This window comes from Phyllosticta citriasiana, assembly GCF_038021145.1.
Source record: "Phyllosticta citriasiana strain CBS 120426 chromosome Unknown IWZ02scaffold_12, whole genome shotgun sequence".
Taxonomy (NCBI): domain Eukaryota; kingdom Fungi; phylum Ascomycota; class Dothideomycetes; order Botryosphaeriales; family Phyllostictaceae; genus Phyllosticta; species Phyllosticta citriasiana.
In genome coordinates, this window is record NW_027117289.1 from 301,364 (window position 1) to 328,835 (window position 27,472).

Sequence of the window (27,472 nt, forward strand, 5' to 3'; positions counted from 1 at the left end):
CGTACCTACTTGACCTACCTGACCTCAGCTGGCCTTGCTGCTCTTTGAACTTCGACATTGCACCATGTGCGCTGCCTGCTCGGGCCCTTTTGTCGCATCCGCTCCCTCCAGCTTTCGTTGAATCTGCATGCTTTTTCTCTTCTCGTACCCGTAGAATCGCCACGTCGGTGCTTCCGCCCCAGCAGCTCCTCGTCGTCGAAGAAGGCTCCGTGCATCCTCGGCCGCCGCTCCGCGTCTCCGCTCTACACTGGACACTGTTATTGACGAGCTGTGGAGTCGTCGCATGTAGCTTTCCCACGCGCTACACAATAATTCCACACGATGGACGCATTCCGACCATCTGGCGACGATCAGAGCCAAAGCGCATCCTGGCACCCGGCTCTGCGCCCTGATAGCGAGGGCGCCCCTGCGCCTCTCTCCACCTCCCACGTTTCTTCCACCGACTCTCCCATGGACGCGACCAAGGACGACATGGACCCGAGTACAATCGTGGACGACGAGGCGGTTGAGACGGCCCCTCGAACCTCGGAGGATTGCCACCCTTTAAACGACGGACCCCGGTTTCACGTCGAAGAGGATGACGACTTTTTTGCTCAGAGAAATCACGCCGAAGTGGAACAATTGGTGGCGGAGAGGTTAGATGCAACGACGCCAGTACCAGAGGGCGCTGCTACTCCTCAGGCTCAGCCGCAAGAGTCATTGCCAGACCCAATGGACGAAGACCTCTCGCATTCTGCTCAACAACTTGCCAGTTTATCCGCCGACGACTCCAACGTAGCCACGGCCTTGGAACAAACGTCATCGCCCCAACACGAGTCTGATTTTGCAGGTTCGACGCCAGTGGTCGCCCAGGACTCGCAACCAACTCCTGAGATTGAGCACGAGCAACCCGACATTGACAGGATAAACACAGAGGCACTGCATCAGACAAACCCTGACGTGGAGACGACGGCGGATCAACCACAAGACCAGCACTACGAGCATCAGGGTGAAACCACTACCCTCGAGGAAGCTGTCCAGGAAAGCGCTGCCGCACCCTTGGCCTTAACACCCGAGGCTGGCACGTTGAAATGGGGGAATTCCGACGCCGACTTCGATCTTGGAGTCGGTCATGACAACAGTGCGGCATCTCAGCCCGAGAATGTCGAGAAGACAGATGTGGATGACTCCCCGCATGCCATATCTTCAGGCAAGGCAGAGGCGCCATCGGCATTGTTTGATGGAGTTGCGGACCAAACAACAGCTGGAAGCGGAGAGAAGAGCGCCGATGTTAATGGCGAGGCTCATTTGGACTGGGCAAAAACTGGCGGCGAAGGGTTTGATAGTGAAGTGTCTCAACATGCCAATCAACATCAGCCCAAAGACGAGCCAACGGCAACGCAAAATTCGGGTCTAGAAGCACCCAACGTAGATTGGGGCGGTCTTGAAGATGAAAGCTTTCCTATTGGAACACAGCAAATACCGCCGCCCTCAGTGCAGGAACCGAGCGAGGCTACGCCGCTGCTTGGCGAGACTTCAGACTCAGCAATTTCCTTTCCTGAATCTGCTCTGGACTGGGGAAATGTCGCAGGAGAAGATCTTGGCTCTGCGCTGCAAGCCGCATCCCAGGAGAGCACTGGTCGGCACTTTCAGCAGACCGAAGTCCCCAACCCTATGTCGGGATCCAGTCAGACTCAGCTTGACTGGGGAAGTTTTCTTGACGCGGATTTTGATATGAGTGCAAATCCCAACGACACGCACCATGCGTCAGCATCACAGGAAGCAGCACCCGAAGAATTGCCAGGCCTAGATTGGGGAACTGCAGATGATCATGATCTCGGTTTCGATGGAGCTGATACTTCTACACGAGACAACAAGGGGCACGAAGCAGGTAACGAAGAGCAAGCAGAAAGCAATGAAACGCAACAGGAACCAAAGGCAGAGAAAGATCTCAGCGACCTGTGGGCTGAAGCACTCGCCGATGATGATTTGGAGGAAACCGGCACGACAGATCCTTCGGCTTTTTTCTTGGACGACGATGAAGGGTTCTTGGAAGATCCTATTCCGCAACCAGAAGGTGGAAGTACTCAAAATGGAAGCATTTCTGGCGCCGCAGGAGTGACGACGAAGTACTCGCCGTCTCTACCTCCTCAGCCGACTGCGAACCCCTACGCTCCCACGGCCTCAAGCTACACGAACGTTACCCAACCTTTGGTTCCCGGACCACAGGCAACGCCATATGGGTCCTATCATAATCAGCCCAATCCTCCACAACGGCCTCAGATGCCCAGTTCAGCCCAGAGTTTTGCAGACAAAGCCAAGGGAGGCTACTCCTCGCCATATGATCTCCCCGAAGATCTTGCAAAGCCAGCAGCACCCAGGAAGCGCGTGGTCTATGCTCCATCAGCACCTGCTGGCCAACCAAAAGCTCCGCCGCCCAGATCGTCAAGTGTTTACTCCAACACATCATCCACGGGCCAACAGCCTCCACCCTCGAACATGACTACAGCAAGCGCCTCGCCCCCTCTTTCCGGCCAGTCGCCTCAGATGTCGACATTCCCTGGCTCAAGTCAAGCTGCTCCACGCCCATCACTCAGTTCCAAGCCAAGCACTGGAGACTTTTTCGAGGAGTTGCCAGCAGTGTCGAAGCCGCGCCCATCTGGAAGATATACTCCCCAGGTGGTCACACCTACACCACCCCCTCCATCGTTTCCACCGGCTCCTCCCTCTCGTCAGACGTCCCAGATCTATGGCCCCTCGGTCTCGAATCCTCCACAACTGCAGAGACAAGTGTCGGCTACGTCTCAAACTTTCACTCCTCCCCCTCCGAGCCAAATTCAAAGACCGCCGTCTAAGCAGTACGCGCCTCCTGCTGCTACTCAATTGCAACCCCCTGAGCGCCTTAATCCCTTTCCTGATCTTGGAGACTCAAACCAAAAACCTCCTCCTCTGGCGCCGCAAGTTCCGGTTGCTGCGAGTCGCTACTCGCCAACGCCACCTGTTGCTTCAGCCCCGGCTAACAACCGTTATTCGCCTGCCCCAGCAGCGGCTGCGCCACCATCGAAATACTCCCCGGTGCCCGCTTCAGCACCCACCTCAGCACCCACCTCAGCACCCTCGGCTGCTCCAAACCGCTACAGCGCTGAGCCTGTTGGCCCACCCAAGGCGGCGGCTCTTCCGTTTGCACCTAGAACCTCCAGTCCTTTGGCCTATCACAGCATGCCCCACTTGGAGCAGAACCAGAGGCCGCCATCGGCTGGAAGTCGCAGTGGGTCCATCGGCACGCCTTTGGAAGACCAATTGGGAGGATTTCCGAGGCTCAGTCTTGAGCAGGTGCGGGAAGTCCCAGATCAAGAGAGAAAATCGGGAACTCCACCTCCCTTTGTGACTTCTCCGGTCACTTCACCGCCCCAAAGAACCAACAGCAATTATGCTCCACATCAGCCTCCTGTCATGTCTCCTGGCCAGACTTCCAGTATGCCGCCTGTCCGTCGTGCGCATTCACAATCACCAGGTGCAACAATGAAAGGACCGAAGCTTCAGACTAATCAGATTGACCGACCGGCCTCAACAAATGGTGTAGCCTCGCCAATCTCATCCACACCGAATTACGCTACTGCCACACCAAGTTACACGGCACCTAGCGCAGTAAACACATCAACGACGGCAGCACAGCAGCGCCGCCGGCGGACATTCTCTCGAGACCTAAGCTATATCAAGCCGGTCGACCAGACAGCTGAGGACCAGTTGGAAAGATGGAAGGGCGCTCCTATTTTCAAGTGGGGACTTGGTGGCACTGTTCTGAAGAGTTTTCCGAAGGCTATTCCTCGGTATGGTACTGGTGGTACCATGCCAATGGTCAAGTGCACTGCAGGAGAGATTCGCGTTCAGAAGGCCAATGATATTTGCCCACTGTGGGACTCAATTGCCAAGTTCCCTGGCCCTCTTAAGGCCAAGGGCAAGAAAAAGGAAATCGTCAGTTGGCTCAAGCAAGGGATCGACACTATGGACAAGGACTACAAAAGCAAGGTCTTCAACGGAGAGCTGCCTTCAGATATCAGAGTCAGATTCGAGGAGAAGATTTTGCTCTGGAAGATTCTCGAGATATTTGTTGAGCATGATGGCCGTCTCGAGGGCTCCGAGGCTGTGACTCAAGCGGTTCGAAAGGTTCTTTCTTCTGAAGCGCAAGAGGCTGAACCTGAATTGTCAAGTCCGGTGGATCTCATGGGATCAGCCGCAAAGACAGGTTCAGCGGTCGCGGGTGAGCCAATCGATCCCCAGTCGATCAGCATCATTCGCAACCACCTTTACAAAGGCGATCGCGAAAAGGCTGCGTGGGATGCGGCCGACAAGCGCCTCTGGGGGCATGCGATGCTGATTGCTTCCACCTTGAACAAGGACATTTGGAAGCAGGTGGTTCAAGAATTCGTCCGCCAGGAAGTGCGCCAGGTGGCCGGCAACAACCTGTCCCTCGCGGCAGTGTATGAAATATTTGCGGGCAACTGGGAAGAAAGTATCGATGAACTCGTTCCAGCTTCTGCCAGAGCAGGCTTTCAAATGGTCAGCAAAACTGACCGCTCCGGAGCGAATACGAATGTCCTCGATGGTCTCGACAGATGGCGGGAGACTCTTCTCCTTGTTGTCAGCAACCGAAGTGATGGAGACACTCAAGCTCTGCTAGCACTTGGCAAGCTGCTGGCAGGCTATGGAAGAGTGGAAGCTGCCCATATTTGCTACCTCTTCGCTCGGTCATCATTGATCTTTGGAGGAGCCGATGACGCCAGCGCGCACATCGTGCTACTCGGCGCAGACCATATCAACCAGCGCTTCGAGTTGGGACGAGACATTGAGCCAATTCTGTTGACTGAAATTTTCGAGTTTGCCGTCACCCTTTCGGCTCCAGCAGCACCACCGGCCATCCCGCACCTTCAGGCGTTCAAATTGATTCATGCTCTCGCGTTGGCTGAGTATGGCTACAAGAATGAAGCCCAGGCCTATTGCGAGGCGATTTCTGCCTCCATGAAAGCAACGACCCGCATTTCTCCCTACTACAATGTTGCACTCATCTCAGAGCTCGAGGATCTGATAAAGCGCTTGTCTGAGGCTCCAAAAGACGGTTCCTCCTCTTGGATCTCCAAGCCTTCCATGGGCAAAGTAACAGGTAGCCTGTTCTCGAGTTTCAATCGGTTCGTTGCTGGGGATGACGACGCGGAGTCCAACGGATCCGGGCCGGACGCCAGCCCGTTCGCAAAGGTCGCGGGAGATACCCCGTCTGTCAGCAGGTCACCCTCCGTGGCTGACGTCTATGGCTCCATGCCTGCTGGAGGAGCCTCGCTTGCGCCATCCACTGCCATTGCAGGGTCGAGATATGCTCCGTCAGCGAGTCCTTATGCACCCCGGGGATCGTCTGAGGAGCCGCGTTCTCGATACGCCCCGTCTCAATCTCCCTATGCACCGACCAGGCAGTCTATAGAATCCGAAAGGAGGCCGGAAATGCCCATGGACGCATTGTTTACCCATCAAGAGACGCCTACTTCTTCCTACAACCCATCAACCATGCATTATCAGCCGCAAATGCCGAAGCAGCAAACACCGTATGCACCCAGTGGGGCCGTTTCAGGCCAAACCTCACCAAATCCTCTTGGGAGCCCCTACACGCCCACAACGGTTCCTGCCTTCGCTGGATACCAGCCATTGGCCGCTGGGCCGAGCGAGGAGAATCTTTCCACCAGCAACGGCCATCCCACAAGTGGCGGTGACTTTGGTCCACCACTCACGTCGAGCCAACCCCAAGCCAATCCTTACGAGCCACCTTCAGCTTCGTATGAACCTCCCTCGACATCCTACGAGCCCCCCACTAGTTCTTACGAACCGCCTTCCTATCAGCCGTATGAGCCTGACCCTGAGCCGGAGAAAGACAGCCAGCCAAAGAAAAAGTCGTTCATGGATGACGACGACGACGACGACGAGCTCGAGCGTCGTGCAGCAGCTCTCAAAGCGCAGCAGAAGGCCGAGGCGGACAGACAAGCCGACGAGGCTTTCCGCAAGGCCGCTGAAGCCGATGGTAAGCATTCAAATTCACAATGGCTGGTATCCTTGTCAAAAAGATGTTGTTAACCGTTCAAACCACAGCTCAAAAGGGCCCGTCGTCGAAGAAGTCAGGTTCCTGGCTTGGTGGCTGGTTCAGCAAGAAGACTGACGATTCTCCAAAGCCGATTCGCGCCAAACTGGGCGAGGAGAATTCATTCTATTACGACACGGACCTCAAGAAATGGGTCAACAAAAAGGCCAATCCTGCGGATCAAGCAGCCAAACCTGCTGGCACACCGCCACCTCCGCGTGCCGGACCACCTGGCGCTGGTCTGCGCAGCGCAGCGAGCGCCATGAACCTCGGTGGTGGACCGCCAAAGGGTGCACCTACACCGCCGCCACCTGCAATGGGCGGTTCTGCGTCTGCTGGAGCGTCACCTAATCCCGGAATGGGGCAACGCAGTACTAGTATGCCACCACCCATGGGTGGGCCTTCAAACGCAGGTTCGCGTACTGGTAGCCCAGCACCGCCTGTTCCAGGCATTCCGCCCAGCGCCTCAGGCACCGCGCCAGGCACTCCCGGCCTTGGGGGCCCTCCAAGTCGTCCGCCGACCAGCATGTCGAATGCTAGTAGCATCGACGACTTGCTGGGGGTTCCAGCGCCCAGGAAGGGCGCCGCAGCCAGGAAGAAGGGCAAAGCTGGCAGGTATGTCGACGTGATGGCCAAATGAGGAATTTAAGTCGAGGTTCTTTGGCTTCGTAGTTGGTTCTTCTTGGTGTGGTGAAATGATGACAAGATGGGAGCATGTGCCGGCAGAGCACTTTGCCATGGGATTTCTGTATAAATAATGCATGTCTGCTTTTGTATCATAGACAGTTGAATTAGTCGACCGTTTTCCCGGCGAGACAGTTTCATGGATTCGAGACGACTACTGCAGGAGCAAGCACTGCAGGAACGCGATGCATGTAGGTTGAGAGGCCCATGCATGCATTCCATCAAGATCAAAAAGCTTAGCAAAAGCTTGGCCAGATGGTACATGACAGCTACCGACACACAAGGTGCCCAATCTATGAAGTGGCGATCTGCGACTGTGGCATGCTAGTGAGATTGCTTCTTCGAGATGAGTTCCCCTGCGACTGGAAGCTTACGTTTTTCAAGTGTTCTCTTCGGGATTCGATGACGCAGACGAGATGGCCTGGATACTAGAGTCATTTCTCTTGCAAAACATTCAGCCGTTGAGAGGATTCTGGACCGCACAAAGCAGGTTCCTTTCGAGTCGTAGCGCCATCTGGCGAGCCGGACCGGTTCCTGTAAAAGTGGCTCCCCCCGTCTTCTTATCGCGGCCTTGTGCGACTCTCCAGATGCACCTGCGCCATCGGCAACTGTCTTCCTAACCTTAGCTGATCTACCTGCGGTGCCCTGGCATATAAATCGTCATGTCCGGCCGCATTTTTGGCTGCGCGTCGCACTCCCCTCGTCCCCGATCGCCAACATGCCGTCTCTCGCCATGATCAAGGCCGCTCTGACCGCTTCGGCTTTGCTGTCGCCTGCCTTTGCGCAATTTGTCTCGCCTCCCAAGAACCTCACCCTCAAGCAAGGAGCGGCCAGCATCAATGTGCGCTACAAGGAGGTGCCAACCGGCATCTGCGAGCTCGACCCCAACGTCAAGAGCTTCTCGGGCTACGCGGACGTGGCAGAGGAGCAGCACATCTTCTGGTGAGTCTCCAATGGCATGCAATGTGCGACGCGAACAAGCTAACCAGACACCAGGTGGTTCTTCGAGGCGCGCAACCAAGACCCGACGACTGCTCCGCTAACAGTCTGGATCAACGGCGGTCCTGGCTCGTCGTCCATGATTGGTCTGTTCCAAGAGAACGGACCTTGTTGCATCGACCAAGATGGCAATCTGTACAGCAACCCGTACTCGTGGAACAACGCAACAAACATGGTGAGTGACGACCCACGAGTCGCGGTTGAGCCGCGCGTCGAGCCGTCCCGCTTAGCAGTTGAGCTTAACATTAACCTTAAATACTAACTCGGATGGCGTTTCAGCTGTACATTGACCAACCAACCCAAGTCGGCTTTTCGTATTCCGTCCCTTTGCCGGGTTATTACTCCAGTCAGGGTGATTTGATTCTGCTGCCGAATAATACATGCCCAGGATATGCTTCCGACTGTGGCACGTATTCCAACCCGGATCCTACGTTGACTGCAAATGCTACGGATGCTGCGGCGCCGAATTTTTGGAAGACCTTGCAAGTATGCATAAAGATCTCTTGGATCTTGAAGCGGATTCAACTTGCTTCAAAGGCGGCCAGGGTAAATGGTTGAATAGGGCTTCATGGGAGCTTTCCCGCAATACTCAAGAAATGGGTTCCACTTTACCACGGAGAGCTATGGCGGTCACTACGGGCCTGTCTTTAACAGTGAGTCGTCGAGTTTCTCCCGAAATCCCAGAGTACTCACACTCTTACAGACTACATTCTTGAGCAAAACGCCAAGAATATTACCGGCGCCCTTCAAATCGAGCTCGAGAGTGTTTTAATTGGCAATGGGTGGTTTGACCCGTTGATCCAGTACCAGGCCTACTACAACTTTTCCATCTCTCCCGGTAACACATACGACTACAAGTCCTTCAACGACAGTATCGCCGAAATGTGGTACAACAACCTCTACGGCCCGGGCAAATGCGTCGATAGAATTACCGAGTGCTACAGCCAGGGTCTGAATGAGATCTGCAGCCTCGCGGACAACTTCTGCGCCACGGAGGTCGAGAATCTGTACGATACGTATAGCGGACGTGACGAATACGACTTTCGCGAGCTGACGCCGGATCCCTTCCCTTACTCCTTCTACGTCGACTACTTGAACACGCCCAAAGTCCAAGAAGCAATCGGCGCGTACCAAAACTTCAGCGAGGCCAGCGACGCCGTCGGCAACGCGTTCGGCACGACAGGCGACGACGGACGGCGCATGAACTCGATCCAAGACGTGCGCAACCTGCTCGACGCCAGCGTGCAAGTCGTAATGTATTTTGGCGACGCCGACTACAACTGCAACTGGCTAGGCGGACAAGTCTGCGCCGACGAAATTGCCGCCTCGGGCTACGACGCGGCCGGCTTCGTCGACCTCGTCACATCGGACAACGTGACGCACGGCCAGGTGCGCCAGGCCGGCCTCTACTCGTTCGTCCGCATCTACGAGTCGGGCCACGAGGTGCCCTTTTACCAACCGCTTGCGTCGCTGGCGCTGCTCGAGCGCGCCCTTGCTGGGAAGGACATTGCGACTGGCGCGACGCATGTCACGCCTGATTATCTGACTAAGGGCAGCCCGACGAGCGATTATCGCGAGGGTAATGCTACTGTCCAGATGCAGGTGTTGCCGTCGAATGCCACGTACAATACTACGACGAACGCGCCGAACCCGACCACGCGGAGGGGGAGGCAGAAGGTGTTCAAGCGCGATGCGAGGAGGTTGTTTAAGCCGAGCTTGTAGGGAAGGAAGACCTGGTGATTGATGTAGGATCTGAAGGGCTGATTGGTGTTGGAAAAGTTGGAAAAGTTTCTATTTCTACACGTGGTCCTGAACATTATGTCTGCGTGGAAATATGAAGATCTGACGTGGATTTTCAGGGTTTGACGTGCCTGGAGCGCTTTTTGGAGAAGGAATCAATTTTTACCTATGCTTGAAAGCGTTGTGTCCGTGGCATTGGCAGAAAGAGAAGATGGTTGAAATAGTGGTGACCAACAGGATTGGAATCTCCGCAGCATTAGAGCATTTCGTAAATCTTCCCGAACAATTCGTGATATCTTGTCCAAAACTTTTTCAACGGACTGCCGCAATATCAACAGTTTCCATGTATGTATGCGAATCGCATAACCCAACATGATATGACGTCTTCTTCCTCTCGATTCAAATCCAACATCCCGTCGTCAACCACCAACAACAAAAGAACGCTCCTTTTTCTTCTCTTCACCTCCCCTTCTTCGGGGGTTTGCCCTGCGTTCCACCACCCCCGCCCGCCTGCACCTTCACATTACCCTTCTCCTTCTCCTTCGCCTCGTCCACAGCCCCACACAAGACGATCTCATCCCTCGCCCACACCAACGCGACAACCGCCGCCGCCGGCCCACCCACAACCGTCCACAGCAAGCTCCTCCCCAGCAGTCCCGCAAAGAAACTCCCCTTCTCGCGCGTATCACCTCGATATACAGCGCCGGCCCAGACGAGCGCGGCCGCACAGCTGACGGTCTCATCCCACTGCAAGAAGCGCAGCACGCCCTCGTTCATGGGCAGCGTGACGCCGGGCGCCGTCGGGCGCGGCACGAAGACGGCCAAAGGCTCGAACGCGAGGACGATGTGCGGCGCGAATGCCGATGGCGCGAGAAGCGTGCCGAGGGACAGGGTGAGCGCGGCCACGTGCGACGTCATGGCCAGCGAGAGAGCGAAGACATGGAGCCGTGTCAGCGCGGCGTACGTCTTGCCCGGCGCGCTGAGGCGCTCTGTCGTTGCGCGCGTCGCGAAGAGTGGGCGCAGCGCGTACCACGAGAGCGATATCCAGAGGGGGAATGGTTGCCAGAGGGCGACGGCAGTTTGGTGGAAGTCGTGAGAGACGACGGTGGGGGCGGGGAGCGCCATGGCGATTGAGGGGATGCTCAGACCGAGGAAGATGGCTGGTGGCAGGGCGGCGATGGACGGGGTGGGCAGGGAGAGTGCAACGGGGAGGGCCGACGTGGGACGCTGCCGTTTGGTGAGGAGGTAGAGCATGCCCCAGATGGGGATTGTGATTGCGAGGGAGAGATTTTGGTAGAGGAGGCCGAAGATAGTTGTGCTGGTATCATGTTAGTGGCAACTCGTTCCATTTGGACAATGCTTTCATATGCCATACAATGTGATGATCCGTCCCTGATTCCCCGTCCTCATGGCCTCCAACACCATGACAGCCCAGTACGCCCCCGCCTGTCCTACAAAATGTATGCCTTGCAGAATGAGCCTCGGGCTGCTGCCGCTCGTGACGGGCCAGAAGAAGATTTGGAGGAAGACCAGCTGCTGGTCGATGGGCCCAATGCCCGTGTAGTGCTTCTTCAACGGCACGTCTGAGCCCGGTATGTTGAGGTCACCTCTCATAGCGTGCGCTGTGATGTTGGGCATCAGGCCATTGTTGAAGGAGCAGACGAGGATGCCGTAGACAGCGGCGGCGAGCAGGCCCGGCAGCAGGACGGTCGTGGAGAGCGTCAGGTTTGGCATGTTTGCACGAAACTCGTCCTGGTGGATCAATGGCTGGTGGAGATGGAGGACGACTTATTGGAAAAGCGACTGGACAAGTTCATGGCGACGTATTCAAGCGAGGCATCGGCTGCGGTAGCCGTTCGAGTTCGGATGAATGCATGCGGGGGTCGGATGTGCCTCCGTCAGCGCTGACGGGCGTTGAGGGCTTCCTCGTGAAGGTGTTTGGCGGGGACAACGCGCGTGTGTGCTGGCCAGTGCCTGCTGGTAGGGCTGCCGAGGCGCGTTGTTACGGTCGGCATGTGGTTTCGGACGAGTTGGGGTGGTGTTGAGCGGAGCGAAGCTTCCTTGGGAGGTAGAGCACAGTACCGACTCATTTGTTTGTCCATCATCTCTTGTTCTTTAAAGGAGCTCCCAATTTGTTCCGCTTCCCTTCTCCGCCCTACGAGAGTTGCTCCGTTGGTGCTGAATCTTTTTGCGGGGTAGTACTTGTCCAATGTAAACGCAATCCCAGTATTGGAGAAACTCAAAACTCGACGTAGAAAAGGTCAAATTCATTGTATCAAACAGTTGATGTTCTTTCGGATGCGCTCTTTGTAACTTCACGATCTCTGTGCTGGAACTACGCCCTGTTCTAAGCTTCCCACTAGCAAACTTCCCCCTTGGTTCGCGCGGAATCAACACACACAATTCGACATACTTGTTTTTCGACACTTGACGTATCAAAATGTATTCCATCTCCAATATTGTCTCTCTGCTTTCCATTGGCCCTTTCGCATATGGCTTCTCTTCTTCACCCCCGGCTTGCAAACCGCAGTCTCAGCCGAATCCAATCGCAAAGACGTATCCGAAAGAAGTAACTGGTACATTAAATGGAACACTCGCAGTGGTCCCAATTCCTTTCTCAAAGGCCCAGGAGATCATTGGACACGAATACAGAATCTTGGTGGAGGCTTATGAGAAGTTTCTGCCCAATTTCCCGAAAGACATGTATCCTGCCATCATCCAAGTTGTGCAGGACCACGACGTGCAATCCTTTGGAATTGAGATTCCCGACTTTTCGGTAAGTGCAATCTTCAGGAGAAGCTCGAATGCCCCACGAAAGACGAGAAAGCTGACATCAACCAGCGAATCAGTATCGAATACCCCTTCGTCGACCTTCTAAATGACGGCTACACCTCCTTCCGCTACGTCCCCGTCCAAGCCATGGTATCAACCAACGCCGTATCCATTCTCGGCTCCGCCGCATACGGAACATACGTGCTGCCCTCGACCTTCACACCAAGCTGCGACCCGTACGACTTTTACCCCGACGGCCCTGCCAACACGACCTTCCTCGACGCCTATGTCGGCTTTGACGAATTCAACGGCCAGCCGCCCTCCATCACGACGCTCTTCCACGCCGTCGAACACGACGACCACGGTGAGGGCGACCAAGGCGGTCCCGTTCTCGGCCCGTACTCGATGCAGTTTTATGTCAATGCTACTAATCAGCCGACGTACGCCAATCCATCGCGCGGCTGCGATAACATGATTCGGTTCTTTAGTACGTCGATCACGGCACCGCCGTACCAGCCCGTGGGTGTGAAGGGTCATGTCAAGGTCAGCGACCCTTTCTTTCCAGGTGGCAAGGAGTGGGATGGTGTTTGGGGCCTGCGGCTCGATACTGCATTTATTGAACATAATTTTGTCAAGTGCGAGAAGTTGAGGGGGAACTCGGTTTCTCGAATAGCGTCGGTAGACGAGCATTAGTGCAGATTCCCAGAGTGAGCGGTGGTCTCTTTGGATTTTCTTTGTATGTGTTGACTCCGTCAATCATGGAAACAGCGGGATGATCCACCAATTCCCTGTCATGAATCACTCTTTTACCAAACAGTAATTGGGTATTTAACCGCGCCAATCCTACCAAGGACCAAGCGACCCCTCTGTCGGCAAATTTTCGTTCTCGGTGATTCAGTCAGTGGAGTGTGATTATCCTCGGTGGTAAAAATTTTGGCGAGTTGTCAGGGTCTCCCGCCATCAAGCTGTCGGGGTTCAACAAGGGATTTTCGGTGTGTTGGCCTGTCTTGCGGGATTTCTTCGGCAGGCCTTCCTTACTGACCGACCGACCACCTCCCGACCGACACCCCCGGCCACACCTTTGCATCTTCGCACCTTTACTCATTTCTTCCGCTATCTCTGCTCAAAGCATCGTTACTCCGAATCCCTTGGCAAGAACCTGGCTCACGGCATCCAGTCGCCTGATACCGCTCTGGAAGCCATCTTATCTCGCCACAGCTTCTAGAAACGACGGCTTTTCTGGCGCGAGTTTCTTCCTTTGCACGCTGGGCAGTCTTGGCCGCCAGTATACGACTGCGACCTTCCTCATGGAGAAGCTCGACTCGCTGACGGAAGGCTTTTCTTGGGTAGCACCAGGCTGGGCGAAACAACACGTGAACCCTGATGGCGCAAGAGTCAGGCCAAAGGACGCCAGGAGCATCTCTTATACCCCGCATCATTGGATCAGCGCCGCCTGCGACCAGGTTCATCGCATGCACCTCGTCGGCCCATCAGCGGTCGCTGGGAGCCTTTTTCACCCGTTGTAGGGCACTAGCTGTATTCGAAGTTGCAAATCTTCCTTCCTTGAGCGCGGACATGCATGCCCTTACATTTAAGCTTACTTGGCTCCCGGCCAGCCAACGGCCTCCCCGTCTTGCCTTGGCTGATACGACAGCGGCTTGCAGTCCCGTACTGATAATGCGGTAAGATGGCTATCTTTTGTGCCTGGGTGTAATGTCTAGGTGCAACGCGCTATTATCCTTCTGTACTAAGCCATGATGATACCGCCGACCAGCGATTGGTGCTTTCCTCAAGAGGCGAAAAGGGATGCAGATTTAATGCAGAACATTTCCTTTCCCTCCCAGCCTCGTGCGGCCTCGACCTCGTCCTGTCTTCTGCCACCCAATTGACCCCCAAAACATGGCCTCCGGTGACCATGGCGCTGCTGAGGCAGTAATGTGCGCTCTCTGAAGACTGATTGACCATATGTTCAAGGCTGACGACCTTTTAGGTTGGAGGAGTCCGTCAAGGGAGAGATAAAGCAGCAGGGTCCCGCTAACGACGACTACTCTCCCCCGAGCCATTCCCTGGACCAAGGAAAGACTACCAATGTGGAAGCCGACGAAAAGGCACCGTCCATCACTCTAGATGGTGAAGAACCCACAGAAGATGACAAGCTCCATTTGCGGAAAGTGGGAGAAAAGCTGCCCATCTCCGCCTTCCTAATCGCGTTTGTCGAACTCTGCGAAAGATTTACCTACTACGGAATGGGTGGCTTGTTCCAAAATTACATTCAACGGCCGTATGATGGCAGTCAAGGCCCTGGAGCTCTTGGTGAGAATCATGTGTACGTTCGCCAGAGAGTTGTGCTCATGTTACACAGGAATGGGCCACCAAGCAGCAACCGGTCTGAATCTATTTTTCCAGCTGTGGGCATATGTCTCGCCAATCATCGGAGCCATCATCGCAGACCAGTACCTTGGAAAATATGTGACAATCCTGGCGTTTTGCGTCGTCTACATCGTTGGACTTTTGATTCTGCTGCTCACTTCTTTGCCCGTGTCTTTGGAAAATGGGGCAGGCTTGGTGAGATTCTTCACTTGGAGTTGGAAAATAATCACTGACAATCGCCAGGGAGGCTTCATCGCAGCCGCCATCATTATCGGGCTTGGCACCGGAGGAATCAAGTCCAACATTGCACCACTGATCGCCGACCAGTACAAGAGACGAAGGATGGAAGTGAAGACGCTTCCGACCGGCGAGCGTATCATCATCGACCCGAGCGTCACTATACAACGTATCTACATGGTAAGCACTGCAGGATGACTCTGCCACTTCTCGATGAGCAGTGTCTTTTCCACATGGCTCCTGCTAATTTTGCCGCAAGATCTTTTACTTGTGCATCAATTGTGGCAGCTTATCACTGCTCGCGACACCCTACATGGAGCGCGATGTCGGCTTCTGGTCCGCATATCTCCTTTGCTTGCTCATATTCCTCTGCGGTCTCGCCGTCCTCCTCCTGGGGAAGAAGCACTACGTCGTAAGACCTCCGGAAGGATCAGTCATTACCAATGCCTTCAGGGCCATCTGGATCATGATCAAGCACCGAAGTCTGGATGCTCCGAAGCCTTCGTACCAAGCGCGCCATGGAAACTCACAGGTCATGAAGTGGGACGACCAATTTGTGGACGAGCTCAAAAGAGCTTTGATTGCCTGCAAGGTCTTTTGCTTCTATCCCATATACTGGGTGGTGTACAGCCAGTTTTCAAACAACTTTGTCTCTCAAGGTATGCTCTGCCCTCATTCCTGCAGAGATATTTTTCCTTGTTTGTTGACAACTCTTTCAGCCGGTGACATGAGAGGCCACGGCATTCCAAACGACCTCATGCAGAACTTCGACCCGATTGCAATCATAGTGTTTGTCCCTATCATGGACCGCATTGTGTACCCCCTCATGCGCAAAATGCACATTCGCTTCCCACCCATCAATCGCATCACGCTCGGATTCTGGGTCGGCTCTCTCGCCATGGCGTACGCAGCAATTGTGCAGCACCTCGTCTACTCCGCCGGACCATGTAAGACCTCCCTTTCAAACCATCTCATCCAGCCCAAAATTGACGCTGTCAAAAGGCTACAAAGATCCCCTCTGTCCCGCGTCAGAAGACTCCTCCGGCACCGCCCAAGGCAACAACGTCCACATCGCCATCCAGACGCCTGCGTACATGCTCATCGGCATCAGCGAGATCTTCGCCTCCGTGACGGGGCTCGAGTACGCCTACACCAAGGCGCCGCCTTCGATGAAGTCCTTTGTGCAGAGCATATATCTGCTGACCAATGCGTGTGGCTCGGCTATTGGAATGGCGCTAGTGTCGGTGTCGGTCGACCCCAAGATTCTGTGGATGTTTGTCAGCTTGAGCTGTGCGAGCTTCATTGCGGGATGCTTGTTTTGGCTTTGCTTTCATCATCTGAATGATACTGAGGACGAGCTGAATGCATTGTCGTGAGTCTACGGGACGGGACATGGCAGATGGGGTCGTGCGATTGGTGAGAGAAGAGTGTGAGATTAGGGGGGTATGTAGTAGACAAAAACTGGCATTGGGAAAATCAATGAGATGGCATCCCGATCTCTTCTTTTGATAGCTGAGTGTGAGGCTGTTTCCAGTTTCGGCAGAAACTTCGTCGTGCCTGAGGTGCTCTGTCGACGCGCGCGTGCCTCGTCAGCCAACCCTGTCTCTCAACCCTCACCTCTCAACCTCTTCCAACTTCTTCCACCACTCCACACACTCCACCAACCTTTTTCAACCACCACAACAACCACAACTTTGCTCAACAACTCCACCCCGTCCCGAGAGCTGTCTCGGCCAGACGCTATGTCTTCAGCGAAGCGCCGACGCCTCAATGATTCCCAGCCAGCAGACACCGTTCCGCTGCACAAAGCTCCTGGCGTCCATGGCCAACACGGCACTCTCGCACTGGGTGACTTCCCCGCCGAGATACTGATTTCGATCAACGATCACCTTCCGATCGAGTCGTCGCTTTCACTTGCGGCAACATGCAAAGACCTCAGACGACTTCTTCTCCCTAGAATCGAGCAAGCCGCACGAAAAGGACTCGACAGAACTAAATTCGGTCTACATCCGATCCTCAAAATTTCAGATATTCCTTACTGTAGACCCTTCCTTGACTACCTCAAGCGCGACAGTTTCGCCCGCGCCATTGAATTTGAACGACGAAATGAAGGCGGACCCCTAAGAGCATGTTCAGTTTGCGCAAAACTCCACGACGCCTGCGCATTTTCTGCAACGCAATTAGTCCTGCCGCCCGAGACACGGGAATGCGGGGCAGTCCAAGGAGAAGTCTTTCGTCTCTGTAGGCACCAAGGCATGGCCTGGAATTTTCCAAGGAACACTAGAGAGTACGGCCGATACCTCACATGCACGATATGTGGGGATGGTATGTTCTCATATTGGAATCGTAGGAGACACGAGGGGTATATCTCAAGGACTCATGGCGCTGTTACCATCAGAGTGAGATGGACTCTCTTGATGCTCGAAGAAGGTGAGACAATCACCGGCAAAGACGTCAGCAATCGGCTGGGACAGTTGTGTCGAAAAGTGTGCCCCCATACTGTCACACAGTCGGACCACTTTGTCAACATCAACAATTTCAAATTTGAGAACAAAATTCCTTCCACGGATTACATCACTCTTTTCGGGTGTGTCGAGCGCTGTACCTATCCCGGGTGCAAGACAGAGTTTTACCTGAACAGGGTAGCGCATGAGATTGAACTTGTCGTTGAGCGAGACGTCGGACTCATGGAGGATGCGACTGACCCGGCCTGGTTGGTTCAATGTGGACTCCTTTGAACACGGATACCTGAGGATGCAACCATAAGAATCTGCGAGAAGGCTGTCATTGATCCACAGATTTTGAAGAGCAGCTCGAGCGAGCGAAAAGGAAGGAGAATTTGAACGTTTCGTGTGTGGAGCGAGAGCGGGGGACGGAATTGATGCTCGAGATCGCTTCACCAGAACAAAGGCAATGGAGTGGGAGAATGGAGGATGCGACGACACGGCTCCAGTATGCCAGGAGAGCGCGGGATGTCCTGTACACATACCATTGCTCCTCTCCTGAGACTTGAAATCCGCGGGTTAACGTAGATGATGTTGCCTGCGCAGCGGAGGGAAACTCTTCCTCGTCGGGGATTGGACCAGACCATGCCACAGTCGCGTTCGACACATCGCCCGCCTCTGTAGTCCTTTTTATTTCTCAAAAAGCCCCACGACAAGGCAATGTGCTCACACAAACGACGAACAGCTTCGTGGCCCCGGCACTTTCTCGTCTTCGGCGAGCACAAGAGCTGCGTCCCGGAAAAACAAGCAACATTATGCGACTCCGCACAAGCCGCGCAAGCCCTCAAAAAGTCATGAGTGCTGAACCTCTCGCGCTTGGCCGTCCGCGCAATGGCATCGCGCTCCAGGTCCCGCGCGAAGACCTGACGAGAAGCGTGATCAGCCTGGCTCGTGGTGGGACGAAGAAGATGCCGGAGGTCCTTGCAAGAGGCGGCGAGCGAGAGCGACGAAGCCGCGGGCAGGTGGTCATCGATTTGGCACACCAGTTCGGCGGGGAGGGAACCCAGCGGGAATGGCGGTCGGTAATTGGCGCAATAGCGTTGAGAAAGGCGGATGTGGGAAGGAGTTTGGATGGAGTTGAGTGGTGGTAGCAGGAGATGAAAACAGTCATGGGTGGGAAGCACAAAGGCTGGAGGGCAGGGTGCGTGTGACGGTGCAGTCGAAAACAGACCGCGCACGACAAATCAACATCTCACACTGATGGGTGTTGAAAGAAATGACACTCCCTGGTTCTAGCCTCAATCATGGATGGCAGCTCCCCAAGCAACGTCATGATGGCGGACGACTGTTCCTTTCAAGAGTTCTTCTCTGCAACTACTGTCTCTCATTGGTGTTAAAGTGAACTTGAGTCCTTTATCTGGTCAGTTCCGTACGTCTACTCTGCTCCTTCGTCTCGTTGTATTGCGCCTCTTCCACATATTCGAAAAAGCACTGCGAGTTGCTTACTTCCAGCCGACCACACTTCTCCAACTTCTTTTTTCTTTTGGCCATCCTTTGCCGACACAGTTTGGACGCGGATCATAGGGAATCTGGACAAGGCGCTCCAGAAGTCTCCAGATATTTTTTGCTGGCGTGAAAGGAGAGACAATTGTGGGAAAGATGTTTTTACTCCAGGGGGATATTGTAATCAAGGCCTACTTCTTTGACTCTCTTCAAATAGACCATACCACGTCTGACCTAGTGCTGTTCATCAAGGGTTTTGGTGTTCTTTTCGCAAGAGCTCGAAGGTTCTGCAGCCCCGTCAAAGTGACGAGCCTAGTTGTAAGCCGATGGTTCAAGTGCTTGGTAGACCCAGAGCCAAACTGGTCCATATTGTGCGTCCAAAAAAAAAAAAAAAAAGGGCGACCCCTTAGCCATGCGGCTGCTCCCAGGGACATTTCTGGGCTACGGAGGACGAAACTCAAGAGTTATTGTGCACTTTTGTGATTCCGCCCAGGGGAGCCGTCGCAGCTACCACAGTCTTCAACACCATTTTTGGGTGGAAGCGTCCACATCTCTCGTCCCCAGCAGCAAGCAGAATCTCAATCAAAACCTACCGACGTCTGCCACAAGCCTTTGGACAAGCAATACCAAGCAAGCGCCACGACACCGCACCACCGGTGTGCGTACTCAGCGAAGCCACCCTCCATTTCAGCCCTACACCACGGCCGAACCAACAAAGCAAGCGGAACAGGCTCCACGTGCGGACCGCAGTTCTGCCACTGCGACCAAGGGGATCCCCCCCAAAGGAAACCCGACCCTTGGACTCGGATTCGTCCCGAGAACAAGGGTGTCAGTTACGGTCATCAGTCCCTCCAGTCACTTCTCTGCCCGGCCGCATCTGAACACCATGGCCAGCCAGCGGACGAAAGAGGGCGGCGAGCGAGTCGGCCTCGGCGCCTGCAGCCGCGGGCGGGCTCTTGGCTGACGCCATGGCCACTCCGACGAAAAGCAAAGGCATGATCGGGTCTTTGAATTGGAGCCATCCGGAGAGCAGAGGAAGGCCATAGCGAAGGGGCGAGATTTGAGAGAGAGCGGTGCGGCGGCAAGCTCGCGGGTTGTTGGGAGGCCCCTGCCTCCCCCCTCGTCCCCTAAGGTGGCTGCCTGGGACGGGCCGGCGCTGTTGCGTGGGTGTGGCGTCATACTTTACTGTTTTTTGTTGATGCCCTCTGCAGTTTTTTCTGCGGAGGGACAGGTTGAGGAGGTCTTGGCTCGGTCCGCTGATGTGTAGTGTTAAGTAATGCATCTTGTGGCGATTCATGGAATGGTTCAGTGTGTGGTATCAACGACCAGAGGCTTTCTTGGCTCGGTAGTGGTTCGGAACTTGATTAATTCACGGCAGTGGTTTGATCCGATTGACTTTTCTCACAGACGCATCGTTGGCGAACGGCTTGCGCCGGTTAATGGAGGGAGAGCGAGAGAAGAGAGACCTTGGGTTCAGCGTCAGCGCCTGTCCTTCAGCCCTCAAACTGACCTGCTCAATGTGATACTAGTTTGCATCTACAGTCAGGTTCCTTCATGCAGAGAGGCGCCCAGATGCTCTTGGCAGCCATCCTTACCATGAACATGTCAGTAACATCGCTACGGAGGATACGCGCGTTCCCGCTATCTGATCTTACCTGATGGTTTCGCGCAAATCACGTCGGCACAGGTGTCCGCTTCATCTTTTGCCAAGAGAAAGCCGCCCCTCGCGCAATCCCACTCTGTGCCGTGCCTCTCCGTCATGAGCAACTCGTGATGCGTCGCCTTTGCTCGGTAGCCCGAGCCACATAGACCGCCTTGCCTAAAATAGAAGCGAATTCGCTGAATTCGGCCCGTATTCCCATGCCCTTTGGGATGACGTGCCTGTTGTCGTAGTGTTTCGCCGACCGAACCTGGCCGATCCCGGTCAGGTCAGGACACACCAGCCAGGTCGACGCGAAAGCAGCAAGTGTCGTGTAAATGGCGGGCACATGAGGGAGCAGGATTAGCCTCCCTGTTTCAAGGTTTGCGGTCGCTGCGTGCTTAGTAACGGCGTGGGTGGGGACTGAAAAAAAAAAGGGGGAGGGGGCCGAGGGAAGCGAGGTGGTGTGGGAGGCGAAGTAGTCAGCAACACCACCGTTTGCGCGACGACGATGTGGGACAACAAAGTTACCACAACAGGCAATTTTCTGGGCTCCAGAGATTCGCTGGCCCTGTCGAATTCCCCAGATCTGTCATCTTGCCGACGAAACAAGCTCTACCAAGCTTTTCTGCGCGGGTGTGGAGGAGGCTGTGTAGCTAGCCGAGCAGCGGGAAGGCTGTGTAAATGTCTGTTCACCCAGGGGACTCCGCAGCAAGGCGCAGGGCAGTGAGGCTGTGCCTGCCTGGGAATTGAGGCTGAGCCTGCGCTTGGACGCTGAGCCTCATCTTCAACGTCAACCGTTGCCAGAATCCATCAAGAACCAACTGTTCGTGACCACAAGCAGTATCCGGTTGCAGCACACAAAGCGTCGGTGACTTCGGCCGCGTGACGAGTTCTGCGGCCTGTCGGACCGTTTTTCCGTTTCTCAGAGGCACTGGCCGTCCCCGCCAAAACGCCGCCGATTTTCTCGTCAACAGCTGATGGGCTTACGAGGTGCTGCTGTCATTTGGCAGACTTTTTCCGCACGTAGCGATATGAGCCGGAGTCCAATGGCTCGAATGTATTCAGCCTGTCGGCCTGTCGCTGTCGCCGGGTAGCGTTTGGGGAGCCTACCACAAGGCATTTCTTTGGATCCGGCCTCCGGTCCTCGACTTGTCCAGCACCATGGTGGTCCAGGAGATGATACATAGAGAGACAGACCCACTTCCTGACTGGCTTTGCTGATTTGAGCCGCTTTGATTTGTCCACGCCGCTATCTGGACTCCACCTCAACGTAGGCGATGTTGCAAGTAGCGAATGAAATGTCGTCGTCTCAGCTCGGCCAAGAGGTCGCCAAGAGGACACGAGAGGATTTTAAAGGTCAACACGGCAGTATTAAAGTAAAGGAAAGTGTCAGGTCGCTGTGAGGAGTGATTTTTGACTTCTATTCTTCTTCTACGCAGACCGGAGGATACTAGTGTTAAAGAGACCAAAAAATGGAGCCAGCAAAGGCATTTCGCATCCTAAGATGGTTGGATTCTTTTAGTCACCGAATAAGCTCGCAGAGTCTGGGCTCCGCGGAACGTGCCCCGAGTTGGATCAAATCACGGGCAGTTGAGAGGCGGTCTTTTCGCTTCCACTTTCCAGGCTTCTTTCGAATAGATTGCTAATTCCGTCACTCAGACAACAGCATTTTCACATGTCAGTCGCCGGGTGATGTACCCTATTGAGTGGAGGACCGGGCTGGCGACGCCCCGGGCCTCATCTCCATCCGAGTTGAGAAGCTGTACCGACGTGATCCTTCGAAGGCGTTATCGGAAAATCTCTCGCTTCGAATCTCCGGGCCAGGTTCCAAGTATCGAGAATCCCTTGCGTCGACGATAAGGCTCCTTCGCTGCAGCCCGAATATGTCCGTGACCACCGGCCCAGGCAGTCCCATATTTCCAGAAGACTTGTTTGTCTTTTGGCTGTGACATTCATCGTGATGCAATTCCAAGCGGGATCCGACGCTGTCAGAATTCTGTCGCTGTCAATGTTCATATTGCTAGCGGCCCCGAAACCAGGGAATTGGTGAAAAGAGGGGGCAGGGCATGTCTCCGCACGGATAGTTCCCAGCGGTGAGCCTCCGACCGCCGCCGATGGTGAGGGTTGGGGCTCGTCTTTTCCAAAAGGACCCAGCGCGATTGATCAGGCAAGCTGCAGGTCCATGCCCATGGCCAACATTATAGCACGACGACATTCGGTTGAAGTGTCCCCTGTAAGGTCTCTGTGCTCCCAAATCTTTTGAATGACCTCGGCCATTTGGTTGAGGACCCCGACACCAAGCCTCACGCCCTTGGTGAAGAGGAACAGTGCACGCCTCCGCAATTCCTCGCCTTCTGCTTCGCAGGCCGTTATCCAGATCGGCCACGACACACCACAAGTTTGCAGCTTCTCTTCAATGGCATACACAGCCTCCAAATGTTGTGCTGATGCGAGAACCCAATGCTGGACGTCAGAAGCAGGCAGTTTTCTGAACTCTCGGTTGAGATTGATGTGACAGGCGTAGTAAAAGGACATGCTGTGATGCATCAGTAGCAGTCCTTCGATGCCCCGCTGAGCTTGAAAGTCAACAACATCATCCTTGGCGCATTCGATCAAGGCCTCGACCTCTTGCAGTTCTTGTTCGGTTGGTAGAGTTTCGCGGTCCCGCAAAATATGCATCATCCGTATGGACTCGAAGAGCGCCCTCGGAATGCCAAACATTGTGTCGATTCGATAGTCGATCCCCACCGGAAGTGGTGAGCCACAGTCGAGCAGATTGATTTGCGAGTCGTGGTTCGAGTCAATGAGGCGCCTCGAGTCCTGGGAGAAGTTGAGCAGTTCAACACAGCGGAACATTTGGTAAAGGATGGCAGCCGGGCCAGAGCTGCCCCAGCCTGGCCCTATGGCACGCAGCCAGCTGCGAGCGCCATGCATGTGGACTCGCCAGTCTGTTGGATGACCGACTATCCAGCCAATGGCGCCCAATAGAAGTATAGTTGCAAAGACTGACTCGGAGTCCAACCGAATGTCTTGCAGGCTCTGCCTGAGGTTCCCGAGACACTTGCCGTAGTGCCTGACGGCTAAGCGCGAATAATTATCTATGAGAGACTGTTCTGAGGCCTGCTCAGCAACATGGTAGGCCGATATGGCATATATCCCATGCAGGAGGGCCGCGTGGCCAGGCCGGCTGGTGAGAAGCTCGCCAGGCTGCAGGACAAGCGGAATGCAAACATGCTGAAAGGGGTTTTCGGTCAACGTGGTCGGAACGAGCATCCTGGCCAGGTTCGAAGTGTAGTGATGGAACAAAGAACGTTCAGCCTCGTTGGTGAAGAGCAATACCGGGCTGATCTCCATTAGGAGGCTGGGAGCGTAATCGTATCGACGAGGGACGTTTTCGCCAATGCTGGAGTAAAGACTTGCGGCCTCGTTGGAGGGACCATGTCGATAGAGACGTCGGAAAGGGAATTGAGCGGTTGTGGGGAGGACGGAAAGGTCAAGTGCTGTTGGTTGATGGTCGAAGTCTGAGCGGACAAGCATTTGGACGTCCTCATCCTCGTGTGATCCAGGAATGGAAAAGACGCCAAACGGACCAATGGTGGACTCGCACGGCGATTCAAGGGTTTCGAGCCTTGCCAGAGCGTCGTCGAGGAATTCCTCTTGGTACATTGGATTCTGACGGTCGGCTTCGCTGATTAAGCGCCGAGTGGGATAGGCAACATTGGGAAGAGTGTCGTTGGCATCGAGCCAGACAAGGCGCAAGCCGTACCCTTTGCACTCACGGCCGCTTTTGGAACACCTTTCGCAGGTGGGTTTGGCGAGATCGCACTTGACACCGCGCTCTCGACATGTCCAGCAGCCGTTGAAGGTCTTTGTGCGTTTCTTGTGTGTGCGCACCATGGTCCAGCCAGGCGATGTCAGCGGCACGGGGGCAGGAGGGGCGGGGAAGTGGAATCGAGGTTGAAACGAACGGCAGGGCTGCTAGGGCTGGCATGGCTATCATCCATGACGGGTCTGGAGTGATAATGTAGTCGTGGAGTTGCAGTTGATTAATGTCAAGCGGGTGGGCCGGCGAACGGGAAGAGCGGCAGCACAACCTCGCAAGGGCATGGTAGCCGCAGACAGGGAGGGGGGCGCCGCGGGCATCCAACGCCATCAAACCCAACGGCTGCCCCAGCATCGACCCTCAAGGAACAAGCACACTGAGTGCCGTCTTCACTGGTCCGTCCACTTGCCGCTGGCCACAAGACCTCTCACCTCTCCATCAACTCTGTACCAAAATAGAAGACTGCCGACCTCTCCTACATCCTTCTCTCTTGCGACGCTGCCGGATCCAACGAGCCGGACCACACGACACACTCCAAAAGCCTTTTTCTTGTATCGCGGTTCGGTCCGCCGGGCTGGTCGGCTGGATGGCTGCTGTACAGGCCATGGTTCCCTCAGTCGGCGCTGTCGTAACACGAGCCAACCCCGTCTCCGCCTCACAAGGGACACTCCCTGCATGCTGCTTGTTGCTGGATCGCGGAAGATACCAAAGCCCTAAGGCTTGCCACCGCTTCTAGAAGCATGTCAAATCGAGACCCAAAACTACACGACGCACCTGCCAGGCGCTTCTCGTGCGCCCCAGAACCTTTTGATTCTCGAGTTGGCGAGTTGCAATCCAGCCAAGACGGACACCCCGAGCTCTCGACGTCACGGCGCAGTTGATCCTCGGCATCAGCCGCCCCTCTTTGCCCTGGAGGTCGCAAAGCAACATGTTGACAAGCAGCTCCCAGGCTATTGAAAGCTTGACGGGTTAAAGCTGCGGCCTTTGGGTTTGACTGGCTCATTTGACGGCCAATTACAACGCCAAAAAAAGATGATGAAAAAAAAAAATGGCATTCTTTTTCCTAGCCTCTGGCAAACGACTCTGCAAGCCTAAGTTGCGACGACTCTTCGCTCCACTCGTTCGATGAGTACTTGCTCGGTTCCACACTGCCCAGAGGCGTGTTTCTAAATGGATTCTTGGCCGCATCCCCGGATGCAACCAAGAGCCATGAAATGTACCAGGCTGAGTATGACGAGAGCGCCAAAGACCACGCTGAAGTCGCAAGCCCCAGTGGAGTCAGTCAAAGTCCCTGCGCCGCCGGGGCTGGGTGCTTCGTCACCAGCCACCCACTCTGCCAAAAGGCGAGATCCTTGGCACCCCCGTCGGCCTTACTGTCGTCGTTGATCTCCAGGCCCGTGATCCTTGGCGTGTTGATGTACCGTACCCGTCCGACCAGGTTCACGATTTGCTTGGCAGTGACCGGAAAGGGCTGACTGCCCTCGGGTGGAGTAGGAAGCCCCCGCTGTCCGCATTAAATCCGTGCGTGAAAGGTCCACCTGGTGTCCCCGATGCCCTTTGTCGACCACTGACTGCGTGTGCATGTCCATTTTAAAAAGCGTGACCAGCTCTGTTGCCAAGATTACTATCTGAAGCCACCGGGGTTCGCGGAAGAAGAGGGCAGTATTCCCGTTGTCCCTTGTTCAGTTCCGTCCTGTTGACATGCAGCATGGACCACAGGCAAAGAGCCGCTTGGAAACGCAAGGCCAAGTCAGCGCCCTTGTGCTAGGCGAGGACACTCACTTCTGGTGGGCTGGAATCCTTCTCATTGGTCCAATCCACGCAAGCCGGCGGCATTGAAGCGCGAATCAGTCTGGTGGACCACAGAAAGATCACAGGATTTTGTTTTCCTCGTTACAAGGCCGAGTCGTTCCGCCGAAGGTAGTCCCACATTCTTTCAGACGGTCACTGCATCTAGAACGGAGAGTGTTACTCCGAAGGGTGGCATTGAGCAAGATCTAGAGGTACCAGAGTGTTGACTGAGCTTGCATGGCGCAACAACCACCAACACGGTTGCCACAACGGCCCCAATCATGAAGTAATGGCCAATCGCGAATGGTTTATTCAGTCTTCAAGACTCAGGAGCTTTCTCCTTCTGCAAAATGCCGAAAGGCAGGGACCCCCGAGGTCCATTGTGGCACCAGTGGCCAACTCGCTCGCCAAGGGACGGTAATCAGGAAAGCGTGGAACCAGAGCTTCACGCAGAGAATAGCACCCTCTTCTATTGCCAAGGCAACTGCTTACTCGAACGGCCGTCCAACCTCTCCACGTTCTTGTGAGTCAAGCCCCAGAAAGCGGTTACAAGATGCTCTGGGCGGGCTTGTGGCTGGACATGCGGAGCAAGGCGCATGTAAGAGGCTGTACAGTGAACGTTGCGCAAATGGCATGGCACCTGCGCCCTGGCGGCTGCAAGTTCCGGCGTGATCAAAGGCCTGGCTGTGCAAGAGATGAATTCACGCTCCACGTCGACTTTGACTGACCGTTAACGTGGCACAGCCAACAGCAAGGACTTGTAGCTGTGGAGCGAGGGCAGTCGGCTTTTGTAATACGAAGACCTCCAGTCTACAGAATGTGCCGTACTCCGGTGTATATCGTTCGGCCGAACAGATTCCTGACCCTGCAGGTCAAGGGCTGCGATGTGCTGCTTGGATTGGCTTTCTTTGACCAAGCACGGCCCCTTCGCTGCCCCCTCTTTGAAGTCACAGGCTGTTATTATGCATGGCGCTACTGATGTGTCGAGGGCTCGCTAGCGACCAGTTTGCCCACGCATTCAAGTCGTAACTTCCACGGTAACATTCAAGGGCGTCACCACAGTTCAGACCCAGCCCGCCGGATCATCAAATAGCTATCTTTGCCGCCCACTCTTTGCTTTCTTCCAGTTAAGTGCTGCCTAGGTGCAGGTACCAACAAATGTCACCCATCGAGATAGGCAGGAGGCATTTCGTGCACCTCACGTTCCCTCCCTCGTGGCCAAACTCCAGCGACGCGCGGCAAGCAAGCACACGGAGAAGATATTCATCATCTATGATGAGATTTCCACGGGAGGCCGAGAATCGAGTGTGAAAGCGATGGCACGGACGAACTCCACTGGCAGCGAACCCTCGGGCTGCGCTGGTAGC

The 27,472-nt window shown here is 55.0% G+C and overlaps 6 protein-coding genes across 6 annotated transcripts; 4 read left to right on the forward strand and 2 right to left on the reverse strand.

Annotated features, from left to right (window-relative positions):
- On the forward strand, positions 1-7,207 carry IWZ02DRAFT_501523 (Sec23-binding domain of Sec16-domain-containing protein). Its single transcript, XM_066770278.1, has 3 exons — positions 1-6,043; positions 6,112-7,111; positions 7,169-7,207. Exons 1-2 carry the CDS (start codon positions 322-324, stop codon positions 6,738-6,740), a joined length of 6,351 nt encoding a protein of 2,116 aa, XP_066619939.1. The 5' UTR covers positions 1-321; the 3' UTR covers positions 6,741-7,111; positions 7,169-7,207.
- A 310-nt stretch (positions 7,208-7,517) lies between these two features.
- On the forward strand, positions 7,518-9,505 carry IWZ02DRAFT_383223 (carboxypeptidase S1; the record flags this gene model as incomplete). The annotated part of the gene is made up of 5 exons (XM_066765267.1): positions 7,518-7,726; positions 7,781-7,958; positions 8,063-8,269; positions 8,346-8,436; positions 8,487-9,505. 5 exons carry the CDS (start codon positions 7,518-7,520, stop codon positions 9,503-9,505), a joined length of 1,704 nt encoding a protein of 567 aa, XP_066619940.1.
- Positions 9,506-9,940: 435 nt separating this feature from the next.
- On the reverse strand, positions 9,941-11,447 carry IWZ02DRAFT_56333 (uncharacterized protein). Its single transcript, XM_066770897.1, has 2 exons — positions 10,899-11,447; positions 9,941-10,841 (listed from the first exon to the last, which is right to left on the reverse strand). Exons 1-2 carry the CDS (start codon positions 11,255-11,257, stop codon positions 9,983-9,985), a joined length of 1,218 nt encoding a protein of 405 aa, XP_066619941.1. The 5' UTR covers positions 11,258-11,447; the 3' UTR covers positions 9,941-9,982.
- Positions 11,448-12,041: 594 nt separating this feature from the next.
- Positions 12,042-12,949, forward strand: IWZ02DRAFT_365812 (uncharacterized protein; the record flags this gene model as incomplete). The annotated part of the gene is made up of 2 exons (XM_066764353.1): positions 12,042-12,299; positions 12,365-12,949. Coding segments are annotated over 2 exons (843 nt in total), but the record flags the coding sequence as incomplete, so codon positions are not given.
- Positions 12,950-13,979: 1,030 nt separating this feature from the next.
- Positions 13,980-16,404, forward strand: IWZ02DRAFT_56404 (putative MFS peptide transporter Ptr2). Its single transcript, XM_066770898.1, has 7 exons — positions 13,980-14,232; positions 14,286-14,608; positions 14,658-14,860; positions 14,909-15,082; positions 15,162-15,561; positions 15,622-15,849; positions 15,905-16,404. Exons 1-7 carry the CDS (start codon positions 14,195-14,197, stop codon positions 16,276-16,278), a joined length of 1,740 nt encoding a protein of 579 aa, XP_066619943.1. The 5' UTR covers positions 13,980-14,194; the 3' UTR covers positions 16,279-16,404.
- Positions 16,405-22,530: 6,126 nt separating this feature from the next.
- On the reverse strand, positions 22,531-24,616 carry IWZ02DRAFT_56414 (fungal-specific transcription factor domain-containing protein). The gene has a single exon (XM_066770899.1). The coding sequence runs from the start codon at positions 24,386-24,388 to the stop codon at positions 22,655-22,657; it is 1,734 nt and encodes a 577-aa protein (XP_066619944.1). The 5' UTR covers positions 24,389-24,616; the 3' UTR covers positions 22,531-22,654.
- Between the last annotated feature and the right edge of the window lie 2,856 nt (positions 24,617-27,472).

Bases quoted from the DNA above. Each gene is read 5' to 3' on its own strand.
- IWZ02DRAFT_501523 (XM_066770278.1), top strand. From the start codon at position 322: ATGGACGCATTCCGACCATCTGGCGACGATCAGAGCCAAAGCGCATCC. The intron at 6,044-6,111 runs GTAAGCATTCAA...TTCAAACCACAG, and splicing joins CAAGGCCGCTGAAGCCGATG to CTCAAAAGGGCCCGTCGTCG.
- IWZ02DRAFT_56333 (XM_066770897.1), bottom strand. From the start codon at position 11,257: ATGCCAAACCTGACGCTCTCCACGACCGTCCTGCTGCCGGGCCTGCTC. The intron at 10,842-10,898 runs GTATGGCATATG...ACATGATACCAG, and splicing joins CAGGGACGGATCATCACATT to CACAACTATCTTCGGCCTCC.
- IWZ02DRAFT_56404 (XM_066770898.1), top strand. From the start codon at position 14,195: ATGGCCTCCGGTGACCATGGCGCTGCTGAGGCAGTAAT. The intron at 14,861-14,908 runs GTGAGATTCTTC...GACAATCGCCAG, and splicing joins TGGAAAATGGGGCAGGCTTG to GGAGGCTTCATCGCAGCCGC. The intron at 15,850-15,904 runs GTAAGACCTCCC...CGCTGTCAAAAG, and splicing joins CGTCTACTCCGCCGGACCAT to GCTACAAAGATCCCCTCTGT.
- IWZ02DRAFT_56414 (XM_066770899.1), bottom strand. From the start codon at position 24,388: ATGGTGCGCACACACAAGAAACGCACAAAGACCTTCAACGGCTGCTGG.